The sequence below is a fragment of the Lethenteron reissneri genome, chromosome 4 (genome assembly GCF_015708825.2).
Source record: "Lethenteron reissneri isolate LAM-NWPU_2019-01 chromosome 4, ASM1570882v1, whole genome shotgun sequence".
NCBI lineage: Eukaryota > Metazoa > Chordata > Hyperoartia > Petromyzontiformes > Petromyzontidae > Lethenteron > Lethenteron reissneri.
In genome coordinates this window covers 8,191,532-8,212,488 of record NC_083782.1, presented here as the reverse complement: position 1 = coordinate 8,212,488, position 20,957 = coordinate 8,191,532, and the positions used below count along the sequence as shown (strand labels likewise).

Here is a 20,957-nt window from a genome sequence, read left to right as displayed (position 1 = left end):
GGTACCCGATACCCGTACCCTACCCGTACCCGGCTGGGTACGGGTAGGGTACGGGTACGGCCGGGTACGGGTACCCGTTTGCGACCCTGGTGCGGCCGGGTACGGGTACGGGTAAGGAATCAAAACCCGTTTGCGACCTCTGCTCACAAGCCCTGCAGAGTTGTCCATCACGGCTGCCACCGTGAGCCCGAGGCTAAACTAAAACTACATGAACTTTTTTTTATTTGACCAGATAAGGCAGCTCTCGTTCAGAAGCGACCTTGGGCTCACAAACGATTACTCAACTTAGGGACTTATCACCGCGTGAACATTTATGGCAGTAGCCAAATGTTCTAAACGCGTGACGTTGATTCTAAATGTGGAGTGGGGACGGGGGAGGGGGGGACCGGAGGGACACGGAAAAAATCCACGCGACCACGGGGAGAGAGACACGCAAACTCCAAATATACAACAGGCGTCAGGGTCGAGATGGAACCCACGACCTCCTGTACACCAGGCGAGGTAGTTAACATCTCCTGGCCACCGTGATGATGAGAGAGAGACACGCAAACTCCAAATATACAACAGGCGTCAGGGTCGAGATGGAACCCACAACCTCCTGTATACCAGGCGAGGTGGTTAACATCTCCTGGCCACCGTGATGATGAGAGAGAGACACGCAAACTCCAAATATACAACAGGCGTCAGGGTCGGGATGGAACCCACGACCTCCTGTATACCAGGCGAGGTGGTTAACATCTCCTGGCCACCGTGATGATGAGAGAGACACGCAAACTCCAAATATGCAACAGGCGTCAGGGTCGGGATGGAAACCACGACCTCCTGTATACCACGCGAGGTAGTTAACATCTCCTGGCCACCGTGATGATGATGATGATGATGAGAGACACGCAAACTCCAAATATGCAACAGGCGTCAGGGTCGGGATGGAACCCACGACCTCCTGTGTACCAGGCGAGGTAGTTAACATCTCCTAGCCACCGTGATGATGATGAGAGACAGGCAAACTCCAAATATGCAACAGGCGTCAGGGTCGGGATGGAACCCACGACCTCCTGTGTACCAGGCGAGGTAGTTAACATCTCCTGGCCACCATGTTGATGAGAGAGAGACACGCAAACTCCAAATATGCAACAGGCGTCAGGGTCGGGATGGAACCCACGACCTCCTGTATACCAGGCGAGGTAGTTAACATCTCCTGGCCACCTTGATGATGATAATGAGAGACAGGCAAACTCCAAATATGCAACAGGCGTCAGGGTCGGGATGGAACCCACGACCTCCTGTATACCAGGCGAGGTAGTTAACATCTCCTGGCCACCGTGATGATGATGATGATGATGAGAGACACGCGAACTCCAAATATGCAACAGGCGTCAGGGTCGGGATGGAACCCACGACCTCCTGTGTACCAGGCGAGGTAGTTAACATCTCCTGGCCACCATGTTGATGAGAGAGAGACACGCAAACTCCAAATATGCAACAGGCGTCAGGGTCGGGATGGAACCCACGACCTCCTGTATACCAGGCGAGGTAGTTAACATCTCCTGGCCACCGTGTTGATGAGAGAGAGACACGCAAACTCCAAATATGCAACAGGCGTCAGGGTCGGGATGGAATCCACGACCTCCTGTATACCAGGCGAGGTAGTTAACATCTCCTGGCCACCGTGTTGATCAGAGAGAGACACGCAAACTCCAAATATGCAACAGGCGTCAGGGTCGGGATGGAACCCACGACCTCCTGTATACCAGGCGAGGTAGTTAACATCTCCTGGCCACCATGGGCAGCACGGTTCAAATCAAACTCTGAATCAGTTTGATCCACGATTGGAAGTCCACTGACTTTCTGACCCGGTAACTGATCGTGGAGACGGTTAACGGTTACCGGTTAGCGGTTACCGTTGAACCAGCCGCGCAGTTGACCCCCGGGGCTCCTGCGGCAGGGGCCGCGGTGTGGCGCGGTGCAGGCCGGGCAGGAAGAAAATCAAAACGGAGCCGGTCCACTGTGGAAAAAAAGCCTGTTGTATTCTTCAAACGCAGCAGCAGCAGCTACAGCAGCAGCTACAGCAGCAGCAGCGAGGGATCAGCGATACGGCGGGGAGGGAGGAGGGGGCGGGAGACGCCACGGCCGCGTGGGCAGAAACGCAACTGAAAAAGGTCCCGGGCACGCGCGCGGCGGCGAAACGTCGGACATCGTGCCTGCGGAAAAACGCGGAGCGAGCGACGCGAACCCCCGGGGGGGGGGGGGGGGGTGCGGCGGTGGCCACGTGGAGTCGACGGGCGGGGTAGAGGTGGCTGCGATGGGGGGGGGGCGTTTGTTTGTTTAATTGGTAGAGGGAGGTAAGAGGGAGTGCAGACCCTCCCTCTCCCTCCCCCACCAGTTGGACCGCGTGACAGCTCCTCCATACCGACCCAGGTGGGGGGGAGGGGGACACGGAGGAAGGCCTCGCTCAGGGCGAGGCCACGCACATTCCATGCAAAGCGAGCGCTGCGTGGCCCCCACCCCCCACGTGTAGCCTGGGGGCAATTGCAACATCACCGAGTGGCGATGTTTATACATCGCGCAAGGTATTCATGCCGAGTCGACCTAGGGGGGAGGCTGTCACTGGTGTCGGCTGTGAGCGGGAATAGAACTCGGGCCGCCGGCTTGCGAGCGCAGCGCGCTTACAACTGCGCCACCGCTCCCCAACACAAACAGACGAAGACGCACACACACACAGCAGCAGCAGCAGTAGCGCAGCACGTGCCCAGGATCTCACCGGCGCGGCGAGCGAATCACTCGCGAACCCAGAGGCGCCGTGGCTAGCGAGCGCGCAGGCGGTGCGACTGCGCCGGGGTTCACGGATCTCGAGCGGTGGCCCAGGCGGCGGGGCTGCTCAGAGAGGGGTGGGGGGTGGTCGATTTGACAGGGGTCAGAGGTTGCGGGGGGGGGGTGGCGCGGGACATCTCTTGGTGCGTCGTGGCGGACTGTGCCACGGTTGTCGGTCGTTTTCCTCTCTCCCGCGTGTCCCCAAAGCCCCCCCCTCTCCCGTGCCCCCCCCCCACCACACCCACACAAAGCGCTTCACTGCCGGAAAGCGACTGGAGGAGGTGCCGGTGGTTGGGACCGCCGCGTTTTCCCACCGGAGGCCAAAACGCGCGCGGATTCTCAGTCGGCGCTCGGGTCGGGTCACCGACAACACGGCGGGCGAGCGTCCCGCCGGAGAGCCCCGGCACAACACCGGCACGGGACCCCGGGACACAGCCGATCCCTCCCGGCCGAGCACAGAGGCCAATTCCGGGACGGGTGGCCGCAACGACGTGGTGAATTGAAGTCGCTGTTGTTGCCGTTGATGCTTTCCGTAGAATCCTCATCTTGACAAAGATTACCTTTGGTTAGAGCTGATAATAAGAAGGGTCTGATTCAGATACAAATGGTGTCGGTCTTCCGAAGATTACAGACATCTTCAGAAGAAGAACACGTATTTATCACGTCGACGATGACCGTCTTCGGCCGATCAGAACCATCTTCAGGCGCCCCCCGGAGATGCTGAAGTTTGCCGGGCAGCCGTCGGCAACGCCGCCGCCACCGCCGTCGACGCCGCTCGCCGCCAGCGCCTGGTGGGACGCGGAGGGCGGTGGGGGGTGGGGGGGGGTCACCAGGAGCTCCAGCCGGCGTCGTCGCCGCGGCCGAACACGAGGAAGAAGGCGAGGATGGTGGAGAAGATGACGACGTCCGCCGCCAGGACGAGGGCGCACGCGCCCCACGCGATCTGCGGAGGGGTCACGGGGTCGGAGTTAGCAGACCGTGCGGGGGCGGGGTTGGGGAGGGGGGGGGAAATGTTTATTTTTATGACCGCCGGACACGTGCGGATTTGGAAAATGCGAAAAGGTCGCGGAGATTTGTGGGCATCGTTTAGCGGCAGGTGGACCGCTGGCTGCTGCCGCCGCTCGCCGACTTGCGTGACCCACGTGACCCGCATGACCCACGTGACCCACGTGACCCACATGACCCACGTGACCCACGTGACCCACGTGACCCACGTGACCCACGTGACAACGCGTGACGCATGCGGCGAGGTTCGTCGCATGCGTCGCCTCTCCTAGGAAAATAAGAAGAGACGCCGCTGCTGCTCCTGCCGCTGCCTACTGCTTCCACTGCTGCTACTTCTGATGCTGCTTCTGATACTGCTGCTACTTCTGATACTGCTGCTACTTCTGATACTGCTGCTGTTGCTACTTCTGATACTGCTGTTACTTCTGATACTTTTGCTGCCACTGCTACTTTTCCTACTGCTGGCACTGCTGCTACTTCCGATACTGCCGACACCGCTGCCACTTCTGATGCCACTGCTACTGCTACTCCCGCTGCTTCTGATGCAGGCGCGGCGTGCGCCCAGTCACCGTGCCGACGTGCGCCAGCACCGCGGGGAGGCCGAACGCCGACACCACGACCCCCGTGGTGAAGAAGAGCCCCAGCTCGGCGCCGAAGCTGCTGCTGCTCGTGTCGGCGTCGCCGGACAAGCGATGCGCGGCGCAGCACGGCACGGGCGCCAGCGCGTAGAAGAGCAGCACGAACAGCGGCCAGTAGGAGCTGCGTAGTGGGCACGGGGGGGCGGGGGGCAGAGGGGAAGGTGGAGAGGAGGGGGCGGTCAGAACCCGCGTCGTCTGGAATTGCGACGTGCGGGTGGCGGAAATTCCACATTCGTGCGACGGGGTCCAGGGTTGGGGGGCGCGCGGCCAATGTGTGGAGGGTGTCGTGGGGGTCTGGGCACCCGCAGTGAGTTTGAGCGAGGCTCGGGGAAAAAGAGTCAAGCTGGACTCTTTGGGTTTGGTCGGCGACTTTGATTTTATATTGTTGAACCGACGAAATATGATGATGGTCATGAAGGCAAATGATTGCAGATGATGATAAGGCAGGTAATACTATCGCGATATTATCAAAGGTATATGATCGATGATGGCTGTAATGGTGCTGACGACGACGATGATGATGATGATGTTGTTATGACACCACCGTTAACAACGCACACACCGATTTAAAGCTTTCGTGACTGCAGGGATTCATCTTCTTGGTTCTTTCGGTAAAGTCACGTAGAAGGGAAGTAATAAAATAATAAAAATAAAACATAATTTAAAATTCTCACGACGTTTCGGCCACAACGCAAGCAGCCGGCTGACTCTTGAGCTCCCCCAAGCGCCAGCAACCCCCGCCCACCAGAGAAGACTGCGTGACGCCGAACCCCGGTCCAGAGTTTTCCTTGCGTCCAACCAAAACGCTGCTGAACATTATCACGTGCAGGGGACAGGGTTCTGACCTTCACAGTCTGACCCCATCATGGCCTCACTGCGCCACTCGGTGGTGACGGTTGGAACTTCTCTCACCGGGCCACTCGGTGGTGACGGTTGGAACTTCTCTCACTGGGCCACTCGGTGGTGACGGTTGGAACTTCTATCACTGGGCCACTCGGTGGTGACGGTTGGAACTTCTCTCACTGGGCCACTCGGTGGTGACGGTTGGAACTTCTCTCACTGGGCCACTCGGTGGTGACGGTTGGAACTTCTCTCACTGCGCCACTCGGTGGTGACGGTTGGAACTTCTCTCACTGGGCCACTCGGTGGTGACGGTTGGAACTTCTCTCACTGCGCCACTCGGTGGTGACGGTTGGAACTTCTCTCACTGGGCCACTCGGTGGTGACGGTTGGAACTTCTCTCACTGGGCCACTCGGTGGTGACGGTTGGAACTTCTCTCACTGCGCCACTCGGTGGTGACGGTTGGAACTTCTCTCACTGGGCCACTCGGTGGTGACGGTTGGAACTTCTCTCACTGCGCCACTTGGTGGTGACGGTTGGAACTTCTCTCACTGCGCCACCCGGTGGTGACGGTTGGAACTTCTCTCACTGCGCCACTTGGTGGTGACGGTTGTAACTTCTCTCACTGGGCCACTCGGTGGTGACGGTTGGAACTTCTCTCACTGGGCCACTCGGTGGTGACGGTTGGAACTTCTCTCACTGCGCCACCCGGTGGTGACGGTTGGAACTTCTCTCACTGCGCCACTCGGTGGTGACGGTTGTAACTTCTCTCACTGGGCCACTCGGTGGTGACGGTTGGAACTTCTCTCACTGGGCCACTCGGTGGTGACGGTTGGAACTTCTCTCACTGGGCCACTCGGTGGTGACGGTTGGAACTTCTCTCACTGCGCCACTCGGTGGTGACGGTTGTAACTTCTCTCACTGGGCCACTCGGTGGTGACGGTTGGAACTTCTCTCACTGCGCCACTCGGTGGTGACGGTTGGAACTTCTCTCACTGGGCCACTCGGTGGTGACGGTTGGAACTTCTCTCACTGGGCCACTCGGTGGTGACGGTTGGAACTTCTCTCACTGCGCCACTCGGTGGTGACGGTTGGAACTTCTCTCACTGGGCCACTCGGTGGTGACGGTTGGAACTTCTCTCACTGCGCCACTTGGTGGTGACGGTTGGAACTTCTCTCACTGCGCCACCCGGTGGTGACGGTTGGAACTTCTCTCACTGCGCCACTTGGTGGTGACGGTTGTAACTTCTCTCACTGGGCCACTCGGTGGTGACGGTTGGAACTTCTCTCACTGGGCCACTCGGTGGTGACGGTTGGAACTTCTCTCACTGCGCCACCCGGTGGTGACGGTTGGAACTTCTCTCACTGCGCCACTCGGTGGTGACGGTTGTAACTTCTCTCACTGGGCCACTCGGTGGTGACGGTTGGAACTTCTCTCACTGCGCCACCCGGTGGTGACGGTTGGAACTTCTCTCACTGGGCCACTCGGTGGTGACGGTTGGAACTTCTCTCACTGCGCCACCCGGTGGTGACGGTTGGAACTTCTCTCACTGGGCCACTCGGTGGTGACGGTTGGAACTTCTCTCACTGGGCCACTCGGTGGTGACGGTTGGAACTTCTCTCACTGGGCCACTCGGTGGTGACGGTTGGAACTTCTCTCACTGGGCCACTCGGTGGTGACGGTTGGAACTTCTCTCACTGGGCCACCCGGTGGTGACGGTTGGAACTTCTCTCACTGGGCCACCCGGTGGTGACGGTTGGAACTTCTCTCACTGGGCCACTCGGTGGTGACGGTTGGAACTTCTCTCACTGGGCCACCCGGTGGTGACGGTTGGAACTTCTCTCACTGGGCCACTCGGTGGTGACGGTTGGAACTTCTCTCACTGGGCCACTCGGTGGTGACGGTTGGAACTTCTCTCACTGGGCCACTCGGTGGTGACGGTTGGAACTTCTCTCACTGGGCCACCCGGTGGTGACGGTTGGAACTTCTCTCACTGGGCCACTCGGTGGTGACGGTTGGAACTTCTCTCACTGCGCCACTCGGTGGTGACGGTTGGAACTTCTCTCACTGGGCCACCCGGTGGTGACGGTTGGAACTTCTCTCACTGGGCCACTCGGTGGTGACGGTTGGAACTTCTCTCACTGGGCCACTCGGTGGTGACGGTTGGAACTTCTCTCACTGGGCCACCCGGTGGTGACGGTTGGAACTTCTCTCACTGGGCCACTCGGTGGTGACGGTTGGAACTTCTCTCACTGGGCCAGCCGGTGGTGACGGTTGGAACTTCTCTCACTGGGCCACTCGGTGGTGACGGTTGGAACTTCTCTCACTGCGCCACTCGGTGGTGACGGTTGGAACTTCTCTCACCGGGCCACTCGGTGGTGACGGTTGGAACTTCTCTCACTGGGCCACTCGGTGGTGACGGTTGGAACTTCTCTCACCGCGCCACCTGGTGGAACTTCTCTGCCGCCGTCACAACAACCGCCAAGTTAAATCTCTTTTGAGCTTCACCTGAAGCCAGCAACGTCCTTCGGACGCGACCGTCACTCCGTCCCCATGTCTTTCCAGCCAGCCAGCAAAACTTGGCGCGGACCAATCAGTTTCAAGCACAATATATATTAGCAGAGCATGTTCTTTTTGTGTGCACGTACGTGTGGTTGATGCAGACAGGATTCCTTGAGCAAGGATTCTGTTTGGTGATTTAACATCTTAACACAACTGTTTTCTTGCCAGAAAGGGCAAAACCTATTGTTATATTTTGGCTACTGTCAAGAAAGATCACGTAATAATAATAAAAATATGATGGCGTATTTGCGTGGGACACAAGGCCGGGGTGGAGCGTGGGTGGGGGGGTGTTACATCACAAAGAACGCCGCGGGACGTTGGGTGACATCCCCACGCTGGTGTGACATCGTCTGGACTTCGGCGTGGCTCGGGCCGGGACGCATCTCGGCTCGAAGGGACGCATGGCCGATGGTCGAGAGTCATCACAGAGCGGCAGCACAACGATTTGGAAACGCGTCCATCGCTGGAGATGGGAGGCAACGGAATCGGCCGGTGGTGCGGGAGGCGCTGCGAGGACTCGAAACGGCGAGGATTTTTTATCCGGCAGTGGATAAGGTCATGGCTGCTGCTGCTGCTGATGATGTGGGGAGGATGAGGAGGCGAGCGCACTCACTTGTACTGGGGAAGTCCGCAGGCCAGCATGAGGAACATGAGTCCGACGGCTCCTCCGAGGGACAACCCCAGCAACGCTGGAGGGGGGACACGACCATCGGCACGCGGACGTTCACAACCCGCCTCGTCACCACGTGGCGCAACTCTGACCAGCCGCGGCCGGCTACGTACGGTGCAAAAGAAGTTCGACGCAACACGCAAAAAAAAAACAAGGATCGATCCGCTGCGAGCGAGCACCTGTGAAGGCCGGTACAGCTCACGAGGGGGTGGGTGGCCAGCACCACGCCCGGCCGCCTTTGTCTCCCCAGTGGCGATGTCTACACACCGCCCCAGGTACTCATTTGAGGCCGAGTCGACCTAGGGGAGGCCAAGGATCGATTCAAATAATCGTCACTGGTGTTGGCCGTGAGCAGGAAATGGAACTCGGGTCGCCGGGTTCGTGGTGCAGCGCGCTAACCGCTGCACCGCCGCTCCCCTACATAGACACACAGACAGGACAGCGCATCCCGCTCGGCACAGCCACGGACGGACCCCCGCTACCCGATATGGATCCCACACAGCAGCAGCAGCGGCAGCAGCAGCATTCATTGCAACCCTAGTGTGAAAAGTTGGTCACGAGACCCAGCGAGGCTGTCCTGGCTAAACAACAACGACAATGACGACGATTTGTCAACGTCGCGCTCGAGTGAGCATCGAGGCATTGCTGCTACTCTCCTGTTTACGGCAACGCAGAGCCAGCGGTGGAAATTCCACATTACTCTGACGGGGGGGGGCGAGTCAAGTGGTAGGTATTTTATCCCCCCCCCCCCGAGGGATTGATGACGGGCCAAACCCCCAACGAGAATCTAAGTCAGCGGCTCGTGTTTACCGTGAATTTATTTTTGATCACCGCGGTTTATTTATGGGAGGTGAAAGGCATCGTGTCACGGGGAGCAGGTCAACAAGAAGCTCGCGTCACCGTCTGTCAATGGCCTCGGGAGATTGCGAGGTGTGGCCCTCGGTGATTATTTAACAATTTTATTGAACACAACAACGGCCCCAAGGCGACCTTTGTGGGGGTGAAAGTCCGCGGGGCCTCTGGGCCAGGGAGGCACCGCGGGGAGAGCCACGCAGAGTCCCCATGGACCAGTGTCAGGAAGGGGTCCTCCTCCTGCTCCTGCTGCTACTGCTGCTGCTGCTGCTGTTGCTGCTGCTGCTGCTGCTCCTGCTGCTGCTGCTGCTGCTCCTGCTGCTGCTGTTGCTGCTGCTGATGCTGCTGCTGCTGCTCCTGCTGCTGCTGCTACTGCTGCTGCTCCTGCTGCTGCTACTGCTGTTCCTCCTGCTGATACTGCTGCTGCTGCAGCTGCTACTGCTGCTGCTACTGCTGCTACTGCTGCTACTGCTGTTCCTCCTGCTGCTACTGCTGCTGCTGCTCCTGCTGCTGCTGCTCCTGCTGCTGCTGCTGCTGCTGCTCCTGCTGCTACTGCTGCTGCTGCTACTGCTGCTGCTACTGCTGCTGCTACTGCTGCTCCTCCTGCTGCTGCTCCTCCTGCTGCTACTGCTGCTCCTCCTCCTGCTGCTGCTGCATGTGGGTGCCTGGGATGAGCTCGCGCGCAGGAGTGCGAAGCATGGCGACAGCGTGCGGAGGAGGCCTTCATCCAGCAGTGGATAGGCCGCGTCTCACGACGACGACGATCATTCTAAATTTTAGATTTGAAGCTTTCGTGACTGCAAGAATTCATACTCTTTGGTTTTTACGGTAAAGTCACGTAGGTAGAAAAATAAAATAAAAAATTACTAAAAGAAATAATAGAAATCCAATAAAATAAGAAATATTTTTTTATTTTATTTTTATTTAATTTATATTATTACTTTTAGTAAATTTATTTTTAATTTTTTTACCTACGTGACTTTACCGAAAAAACCTAAGAGTATGATTCTAAATCATTCGCTAAGGCTCGGGCGTGCCCCCTGGATGCGAACAGCTGCGGCACACCGGATAGACGTGACGTGAGCCACTGACCAGAGTGGGGAAGTATGGTCAAAGACCCTCCCCGCCCCCACCCCCCCCCGGAACCTTTCAACCGACGCAGCTAAATCACGACCCGCCCAGTCAGGCCCACCCAGAGGTTCGTGGAGGCCCAGCGGGGCCAGGTGCCACGTGCCCCCTACCCCTTATTCAATGGCGAGACAAACCAGGCCTGTACGGGGACCCCCTTCTGTGCGGGGCCCGGGGCAAATCGCTGCTTCCCCCCCCCCCCCACCACCACCTCCCGTGCGGGCTGCCCTGGCTGAGTGAGCGGCCCTCTGTGTCCTCGCGAGAAGCCTCCCCGGGGAGTCGCCAGACTCGGTTTTCTTTTTGCGGTGGAATATTTTGAACAGCAATTTGTATTTTTTTGTTTGTTTATTTCACTAAATATTTGTAAAGAGGGAGCGCTTTCACCGCAATGGGTCGTGGAAATTTTTAGTTTTTCCGTCAAAGTCGCAGGGCCAGACCCGGCTGAATGAGAGTCCCTGTTCAGTCTAAACTTCTAAACTTAGCACCCGCGCGGCAGAGCGCACGGACAGGCGACAAAGACTGCCAAAGCCAACGCAGTCCGTCACCGTCACCGTCACCCCCCCTCCCCCCTTAGCCGAGCTTCAACAACCCGGCACAGGGTGTGGTGAAGTATGGTCGACGCAACGGACGCGGCAGCAGCCCCTGCGCTGGTGAACGGAACTCAAAGGCAGGGTTTGTGCCAAGTTACAAACGCGATTAGCAGGAAGAAAAAAAAACCCCAAGAAAATATCTTGCTCAAAAAGCATTCAGAAGCAGTGTTCATCTCCTGAAAGTCCACATTCCTATGACGGGTTCGAGTCGTTCCACAGGACAGCAACTGTTGACTTCCCCCCAAAGCGGTAATCGTTTTATCGACGTCGTAGGGGCGATGATGGGCTGAGTCACGCCACAAATCCGGGATTGATCTCGGCAACATCGCGAGACCGCTCGCTCTACCGCTGAGACTCGCGGCCGCGCGTTCTGTGCAGGGGGCAGCAGCGTTTGTCGGTGTCCGGGTCGCGTACGGTGGGGTCGAGTACGGTGGGGTCGAGTGTGGGTAACTCCCACCTCGACTTGACCAGCGTGGAAGTCGACCACAAAGACGGAGATCCCGACTACGTCTAGCGAGGGAATGGCTCAAACGACTTCGAGTCAACCAAATGCATCTTCTTGGTTCTTTCGGTAAAGTCACGTAGAAGGGAGATAATAAAATAATAAAAATAAAACATAATAAAAGAATACATTTTAATATTTTTAATAAATAATACATTTTAATATTTTATTATGTTTTATTTTTATTATTGTATTATCTCCCTGCTACGTGACTTTGCCGAAAGAACCAAGAAGATGAATCCCTGCAGTCACGAAAGTTTTAAATCGAAAAAAAAACTAAATGCATCTCGGCCTTCCGCAGCCTTGCGGGGGTGAATGTGACGACAAAAGTAAGTTGGCAGCACGAGGAGAGGCACAGGCGGGCGGTGACGGTGGTGGCGGTGGTGGTGGTGGCGGTGGTGGCGGCGGTGGTGGTGGTGGCGGTGGTGGTGGTGGCGGCGGTGGCGGTGGCGGTGGTGGCGGTGGCGACGGCGGTGGTGGTGGTGGTGGCGGTGGCGACGGCGGTGGTGGTGGTGGCGGTGGTGGCGGCGGTGGCGGTGGTGGCGGTGGCTACGCTGCACGTGGTCTGTGATCCATCGCCGCGAGGGTTGGTGGTTCACCGCACAGATGTTGCGACACTCCCGTGCCGTGTGCGTCGTGGAGGAGCCGTACCCCTGGCTCTCCAGGAAAAAAGCAACAAAAAAATGTGAACTCCGCCTGTTACATCTGCATGGGATAGCGTGTTTCTCCCTCGCACCGCGTGTGTTTTCTCCGGGTGCTCCGGTTTCCTCCCCCGCGTGCTAACGCTCATGAATTGGCCGACAACGCACTGATGTCGGCAATTGTTGTTGCCGGATCATCGCGTGGCTGCTGCTGCTGCCCGCCCGCTCCTCTGTTCCTTCCTGCCCGCGCCACTCAGTCGCCCCCTCTCACCGAGAGTGAAGCGGACACCGACGATGTTACAAGTGGACACTGTAACATCGTCGTCGTCGTCAGCAGCCACCATCACAACCCTCAACGCATCTGTCAAGTGTTACCGACAGATGCGTCGAGCCTTGCTACGCGCGCACACACACGTGTTGTACACACACACACACACACGTGTTGTACACACACACGTGTTGTACACTCAACGCACGTGTTGTACACACACACACGTGTACTACACACACACGTGTTGTACACACACACACACACGTGTTGTACACACACACACGTGTTGTACACACACGTATTGTACACACACACACACACGTGTACTACACACACACGTGTTGTACACACACACACGTGTTGTACACGCACACACGTGTTGTACACACACACACACGTGTACTACACACACACGTGTACTACACACACACACGTGTTGCACACACACTCACGTGTTGCACACACACACGTGTTGTACACACACACACGTGTACACACACACACGTGTTGTACACACACACACGTGTTGCACACACACGTGTTGTACACACACACACGTGTTGTACACACACACACGTGTACTACACACACACACACACGTGTACTACACACACACGTGTACTACACACACGTGTACTACACACACGTGTTGTACACACACGTGTTGTACACACACACACGTGTTGTACACACACGTGTTGTACACACACGTGTTGTACACACACACACGTGTACACACACACACGTATTGTACACACACGTGTTGTACACACACACACACGTGTTGTACACACACGCGCGCATTCTTTGCACGCACACGGCCTGCCCGCAATTGCGGAACCACCAATCGCTGATGACGTGTAGAGGGGGGGGGGTTGTGAGTTGTCGTAGGAAATGGGGGGGGGGGAGGTTGGTAGGGGGGGCGAGAGAAGGGGGTACAAAGGGGACCCTGTGAGGGCCACTCACCACCCAGGGTCACGTCACCCAAACGCTCAGACCGGGAACAAAGTACCCCCTTGTTTGACTTCGGGGGTTCCCCTCCTCCCCCCACTGCTTTGCCCCCCCCCCCCAAGGGGGTCTTCAAGGCCACCCATTGTGTTGCACGGGCTCAGGGTCCCATTCTCGCTTCTCAATCAACTGGGGGTCTCTCGGGGGAGAGGAGGGTGTGGGGGGGGTCTCTAAGGGTCTCTAGGGGGTCTCCCACTGTGCACGGGGCGGGCCCCCCGGGAGGGACCCCCCCCCCCCCCCGCCGCAAGGGGTCCCACGTTAGACGCAATGAAAGTGATTCTTCCCATCAAAGCCACTGCTGTGTGGCTGTGATGCAGGTAACGGGGGGGATGGAGATCGCGAGAATGTGACAATCGCTCCGCCCCCCTTTCACCGCCCCCCCCCCTCCAAAGCCCCCCCTCTACCAACCCCCCCCCCCTAAACGCAGCCCCCCCCCCACCACCACCCCCCGCCAATGCAGCCCCCAGTGGCCAGGCAGCGTTGTCCAGGGTGGGTTGCCGGTGGTGTCGAAAAGCACGTGGGGGGCTCTAGCGTCACGTGGGGGGGGGGGGGGCTCTAGTGTCACGTGATGGGGGGGGCTCTAGCGTCACGTGGGGGGGGGGGCTCTAGTGTAGCACGTGGGGGGCTCTAGCGACACGTGGGGGGGGGGCTCTAGTGTCACGTGAGGGGGGGGGCTCTAGCGACACGTGGGGGGGGGGGCTCTAGCGACACGTGGGGGGGGGGCTCTAGCGTCACGTGGGGGGGGGGGGCTCTAGCGACACGTGGGGGGGGGCTCTAGCGTCACGTGGGGGGGGGGCTCCAATGCAAACGACGTTTCTCAGCTGCGTTCTTTGCGTTATCCACCGCAGTTCTCCGTTGTGTCTGTGCCCTTCTCTCGCCGAGCCGATTCCGCCGCTCCGTCTCCCCGCTAGACGTACTCTCGCGGGGGGGGGGGGGGGGGGGCTGCCTCTCCTGTCGCGGTTCGTGACCATCACGACACCTCCTGCCCCTTCTACCCCTGAGACTGATGTTCTCTGCAAGGCCCTAGCCATGGAGTAAACATTGGGGGGGGGGGCAAATCTTTCAGGGGGTCTGGGAGTGCTCCCCCAGAAAAAAAAAAAAATCTACATTTGAAAACGACTTTCATGCCATTTTCTGCCTAAAATATTTTAAAAAATTAATAACACAGAGGATGGACTTTTTATTTATGTTTTACAACAATGTCTAATAGTGTATTTTATTACATTGCTCTGTTTTTTTTCTTTTTTACCTTTTCTTGTTTCATTGTTTGTAATGGCAGAGATTAGGGATTCATAAAGTACAACCATAACCACAATCATATAAATATAAATCTATTTTATATAAATATTATGGAGCGGGACATTTGGAGCATGTTTGAATATTGGGGGGGGGGGTTGTGTGTGTCCCCCCCCCCCAATATATATTATAATTACAGCCTTGGTTCTCTGATACAAAATACGTTCTTATAACCTTACCTATGATCTGTAATCCACGGAGAAAAATATATAAACACATTCCTGCGGAGGGAGCTGGTAGGAACGTTGGGTTGCTCGGTCAATGTCCAGGGTCAACGGCGGCGTGGTGTATTCCACAAATATGCCCGACTGTGAGTGCGGGCACAAGCCGGCGTGAGTAGGTTAAACGTTGAGTTTTATAAGGGCACCACGGGGTGACCAGCCCCTCCCCACCCAGCCCCACCCCTCCCACCCAGCCCCACCCCTCCCACCCCCCACCCAGCCCCACCCTCCCCACCCAGCCACTCCCCACCCTCCCTCCCCACCCAACCCCTCCCCACCCAGCCCCTCCCTGCACGACGGACACAATAATCCCCTGTGGGCTGGTGTAACCATGATTAGTTATTTAAAACACAATTCGCGCGCGTTTCCCGTTTCTTTGTTTCACCAACAAACGGTTTTGGCGAAATGACGACGGTGGCGATGACCGTGTCACGTGACTCTGGGGGGCACGGGTTGGTGTTTCGCATTCTGTCGAAACGAATGGCGCAGCGATGGTCATCACGGGGCAATCGATGCGAATCGATCAACCTACGCTTCCCAATCCGCACGCGCGGCGAGGATGCCACCCGTGTAGCCTTCACAGACCGTTGGGGCAAGTGCTGTTAGCGAGCACCAATGAAGGCCGGCACTGTGGCACGCGAGTGGGTGGCCAACACTACGCCCGACCGCCTTTGTCTCCCTAGTGGCGATGTTTACACAGCGCACCGGTTTCCGATAATCGTCACTGGTGTTGGCCGTGAGCGGGAATCGAACTTGGGTGGCTGGGTTCGTAGCGCAGCACGCGAACCGCTACACCGTAACTACAAAGACAAAGATCCCCCGTGTAGGCCTAACACATCGTTGGGGCAAGTGCTGTTTATCGAGCACATGGAGGCCGGCGGGCACCCGGGGGGGTGGGTGGGCCAGCACCATTCTCACCCTACCCACTCACCCAATAATTCGCCCACTCACCCAATAACACACCCACCCACTCACCCAATTACACACCCACCCACTCACCCAATAACTCACCCACCCACTCATCCAGTAACTCACTCACCCACTCACCCAATAACTCACTCACCCACCCACTCACTCACCCACCCACTCACTCACCCACCCACTCACTCACCCAATAACCCACCCAGACACTCACTCACCCACTCACCCAATAACTCACCCACCCACCCACTCACCCAGTAACTCAACCCACTCACACCCACTCACACACCACCCACTCACCACCACTCACCACCCACCCACTCACCCAATAACTCAACCACCCACTCACCAACCCACCCACCCACTCACCCAATAACTCACCCACCCACTCACTCACCCAATAACCCACCCAGCCACTCACCCACCCACTCACTCAATAACTCACCCATCCACTCACCCACCCACCCACTCACCCACTCACCCACCCACTCATCCACCCACTCATCCAATAACTCACCCACCCACTCACCCACCCAATAACTCACCCACCCACTCACCCACTAACTCACCCACCTACTCACCCACTCACTCACTCACCTACCCACTCACCCACCCAATCACCCAACAACTCACCCAATAACTCACCCACCCACTCACCACACCGCACGTCACCCCTCCTCCTCCCATCATCATCGTCGTCGTTTCATCGACCAAAGTTCTTCGAAGCCCGCAACACAATTCACAACTTTGAACAGCGCTGTCTGTTGCTGGTCACTTGGCGCCATGGCCCTTTGTGCTGAGCAAATCGTGCCATATATATACGGGTGCTCCAAAATAAATGTTAACACTCATATGGAACTATCGTTTTTTATGTTAAAAGAACGGATAATACTACACGGTAACATGATAACAAATGTAATATTCTTGGTTCTTTCGGGAAAGTCACGTAGAAGGGAAATAATAAAATAATACAAATAAAACATAATAAAATACAATTCTATTATGTTTTATTTTGATTTATTTTTATTATTTTATTATTTCCCTTCTACGTGACTTTCCCGAAAGAACCAAGAAGATGAATCCCTGCAGTCACGAAAGCTTTAAATTGAAAAACAAATGTAATGTTAACAGCTTCAAAAAGTTAAAAAGTCTCCACTCGTTCGCCATCGTTGTCAACGCATTGCCTGGTCTCCAAAATCCCGGAGGAGGCAAATTTCTCGTGATATTGTTGCAAATTCTCAGAAGTTTAACATTGTTTTGGGAAGGACCCTACATTACAGACGGCATTCACACAAGCGAACGTCGGGCGGCCAAAACTTTCGGAAGAAAAACAACCCCCCCCCCCTCCTCCACAAGCGATACAAAACAAAGGGGCAGAAGCGAGGCGATCAAAACCTCGCTCTGCTACTCCAAATCGCGGCGCTGACTCTGAACATCTCCCCGAAGCGCCACAACCCGAGAGAAAGGGGGGGGGGGGGGAGAAACGCTATCATCGTCATCAGCCATGGTCAATCCACTGCTGGACGAAGACCTTCCCAAGCCACCACCGCCGCCACTTACGACCCACACACTCACACACACAGAGAGAGAGATCATCGCTCCATCTCCCACCGGTTGTACCCTTCTCTAGCAGCGGACGAGAGAAAAAGAACACCCCCGTTACGTGCGATCAGCTGTTCCGAGCTGTCAAAAGCCACGCCGACAGTGACCAAACCCCCCCCCCCCCCCCCCCCTTTGTCGACTTGCCCCAGCGCGGTGGTTCGCTCCTGCGATCGTCGCGTGATCCGTCAACCCCACCCACAGCGATGGGTGGATAGCCCCCCCCCCCCCACACACTCCTTCTGCAGCCCCCCAAAACATCGTCGTCGTCTCTTCTCTCCGTGAGACACAAGCGCCCCCCACCCCACGCGCACCCCCAAAACCCGCGCTCACCCCCCCCCCCCCCGCGCTCAGCCCCCCTCGCTCAGCCCCCCCCGCTCAGCCCCCCCCCCCCCGGTCAGCCCCCCCCCTAACACCGACAAATACCTTTGACTCCGGCCATGGTGGTGCTGGTGGTGCTACTGCACCGCTTGAGTCGAGAGCGAGGAGCGCTCGCTGGGAGCGCCGTGACGCACGTCCGGGAGGAGATGGAGCGCTGGCGGTGAGAGACTGGGGGGGGGGGGGTAAGAGCGGTGCGCTGTTGCCACCTTCCACCACCACCATCACCATCTCCGCCCGTCCCGTCGCAACAAAACGCGGACGGGTTATTTTTGGTTTGTTAAATCGGCCCGCGTCCGCTCGGCATCGGGGAAGTTCGCTGAGCAACAACCACAACAACAACCACAACAAAGTTGAACGCGAGCGCCGCCGCGTTTCGGTGTTAGAAAACACATACAGCGATTCTATTCCCGAATGCCATCGTACGAGACTTGTCCCGGAAAAAGCCGGGACGGGTGGCAACCGCAGGATAGACGAGTCGGACAGAAAACAATGGTTAGTCCTTAGTTCCTTCCTATACCCCCCCTCATCCCTCCTCCAGCCTCGCCTTCCTACCCACATCTTACCCCACCGCATGGAACACACCGCTTCAACAGATGTCGTGTGTACCCACGTATACTGCGGAGGTGATACACACACACACAAATTGATAACTATAACAAGTATAACCCGTAAAAACAAAGTTTTTCACTATAAATCCTTTATATGCGTGGCGGCTAGAGTCCTCTCGTCCTCTGGCTTGAGATGGCTGCCACCTATGGGTCAGATGATTGTCTGCCAGCATTAAGCAATTGGTAATTAAATATAATATTTTGTCCTAAAAAGTGTAAAATTTTGGAAAAAAATTTTCACGAACATTAATTGTCACGCACAACGAGTCCGTGTGCAAAATGTCAGCTCGATTGGATCACGGGAAGTGGGTTAAAAAACGACCGAAATATTTGCACGGTCCTAAGCAAGCAAGCACGCAAGCAAGTGAACTTAATATGAAGGATTTAAAAACTATTGCCCCCCCCCCCCATCATTTAAAAGTGCCGCGCTGAGAGATCGCACGTGTCACGGATAATTCTGCGGGGGAGGGAAACAATGCATCCGTAGGAACAACATTATAGGGGCCGTCCATAAATGACGTCACGCGATTATGGACGATTTTTGCCCCCCCCCTCCACTTCGTTACACGGCGTCACAAAAAGTCAGACCCCCCCCTCAAATATGACGTCACAAAACTCTGCCCCCCCCCCCCAAAATAAAATATGCTTAAAATCGCTTTAAACTATTGTCATTGTAGTGCGTATTTAATGCGGCGTTGCACTCTGATGTTGTAGGAGAAAACATTTATTAAAAAGTCTATTTAATTAAGTAGAACGTGTTGTCTATATTTATTTAAAGTTGCGTATTTTGATGTGACGTCACATTTCTCACCCCCCCCCCCCTCGTCACACATCGTCACAAATGTCTGACCCCCCCCCCCTAGGTGCGTGACGTCATTTATGGACGGCCCCTTCGTGGTGGGATACTGTTGGTAGTGGTGGTGTATGGTGACCCAAGTTCGATTCCCACTCACGGCCAACACCAATGACGATTATCTAAACCGGTTCTGGGCCTCCCCAAGGTCGACACAGCCTCAAATGAGTAGCTGGTGCAGTGTGTAAACATCGCCACTGGGGAGACAAAGGCGGCCGGGCGTGGTGCTGACCACACACCCCCTCGTGTGCCGTACCGGCCTTATTCGGTGCTCGCTTACAGCACTTGCCCCGACAGTCTGTTCAGGCTATACGGGGGATCTTTTTATTTCTAGTTATGGTGTAGCGCAGCGGTCGGGAACCTATGGCTCGCGAGCAATATATGGCTCTTCCGGTGACGGCATATGGCTCCCAGACAATTTTGAGTTGAAAAAAATAAAAAAAAATCAGTTTGGAACAGATTTTAAAATACTTGTGATATTGCTTAATAATACTGTGTCATTTAAAAGTAAACAGAAATTAGTTTTGAAGATAAATTTCACGGGTCACGCCTGCATGAAGCTCAACCTCACCACGTACGAACCAGACTACAAGGCCATCAGCAAAACCATGCAGCACCAGAAGTCGCATTAAAAGTAAGACATATTTAATTTATTATACGTTAAAAATACTATATGGCTCTCAATGAAATATATTTAGAAATATTTGGCTTTTATGGCTCTCCCAGTCAAAAAGGTTCCCGACCCCTGGTGTAGCGGTTAGCGTGCTGCGCCTACGAACCAGGTCACCCAAGTTCGATTCCCGAATCAATGTTTGGTATACCGGGAATGCAGCCTGGTAGCCCAGGCATGAATTTTGGCAAAGTGCTGTAACAAACCGCAAACCAGAACCACCACCCCCCTGCCTGCCCCATTGCCACGCAGTGTATGCACGTTGACCTTACATTCTTGGTTCTTTCGGTAAAGTCACGTAGATGGTTCAAAGAAAATAACAAAAAACCAAGACGTTTCGATCACAACACAAGCGATCGTCATCGGGAGGGAAAGAGGATGGCGATCGCTTTAATTATTTCCCTTCTACGTGACTTTACCGAAAGAACCAAGAATATGAATCCCTGCAGTCACGAAAGCTTTAAATCGCGTTGAACTTCTTTCACACCGCACGTTCGCCAATCGGAGGTGCGGGGTAAGGACATCGTGTGGCAAGATTTAAGTCCGCCCTCCCGTTATCTTAACATTTTCTTTCACGGTTGTGCTGTTTTTAAGTTAAATTTCGATTTAAAGCTTTCGTGACTGCAGGGATTCAGCTTCTTGGTTTTTTCGGTAAAGTCACGTAGAAGGGAAGTAATAAAATAATAAAAATAAAACATAAAATAATTCTCACGACGTTTCGGCTACAACGCAAGCAGCCGTCTTCAGGTGAAGAATGAGACTGCCAAGCTAGGAGCTTATATATAACGTTTTATTATTTTATTACTTCCCTTCTACGTGACTTTACCGAAAAAACCAAGATGTTTTTTAAGTTGTGCACCACGTGTTTGCTCGCCGCGATGTTCAACG

General features: G+C 55.6%; 1 protein-coding gene across 1 annotated transcript; it reads right to left on the bottom strand.

Moving 5' to 3' along the window:
• Positions 1 to 801: 801 nt before the first annotated feature.
• Positions 802 to 18,153, bottom strand: LOC133350155 (leptin receptor overlapping transcript-like 1). Its single transcript, XM_061564185.1, has 4 exons — positions 17,984 to 18,153; positions 8,472 to 8,547; positions 4,386 to 4,575; positions 802 to 3,754 (listed from the first exon to the last, which is right to left on the bottom strand). Exons 1-4 carry the CDS (start codon positions 17,997 to 17,999, stop codon positions 3,638 to 3,640), a joined length of 399 nt encoding a protein of 132 aa, XP_061420169.1. The 5' UTR covers positions 18,000 to 18,153; the 3' UTR covers positions 802 to 3,637.
• Positions 18,154 to 20,957: the final 2,804 nt, after the last annotated feature.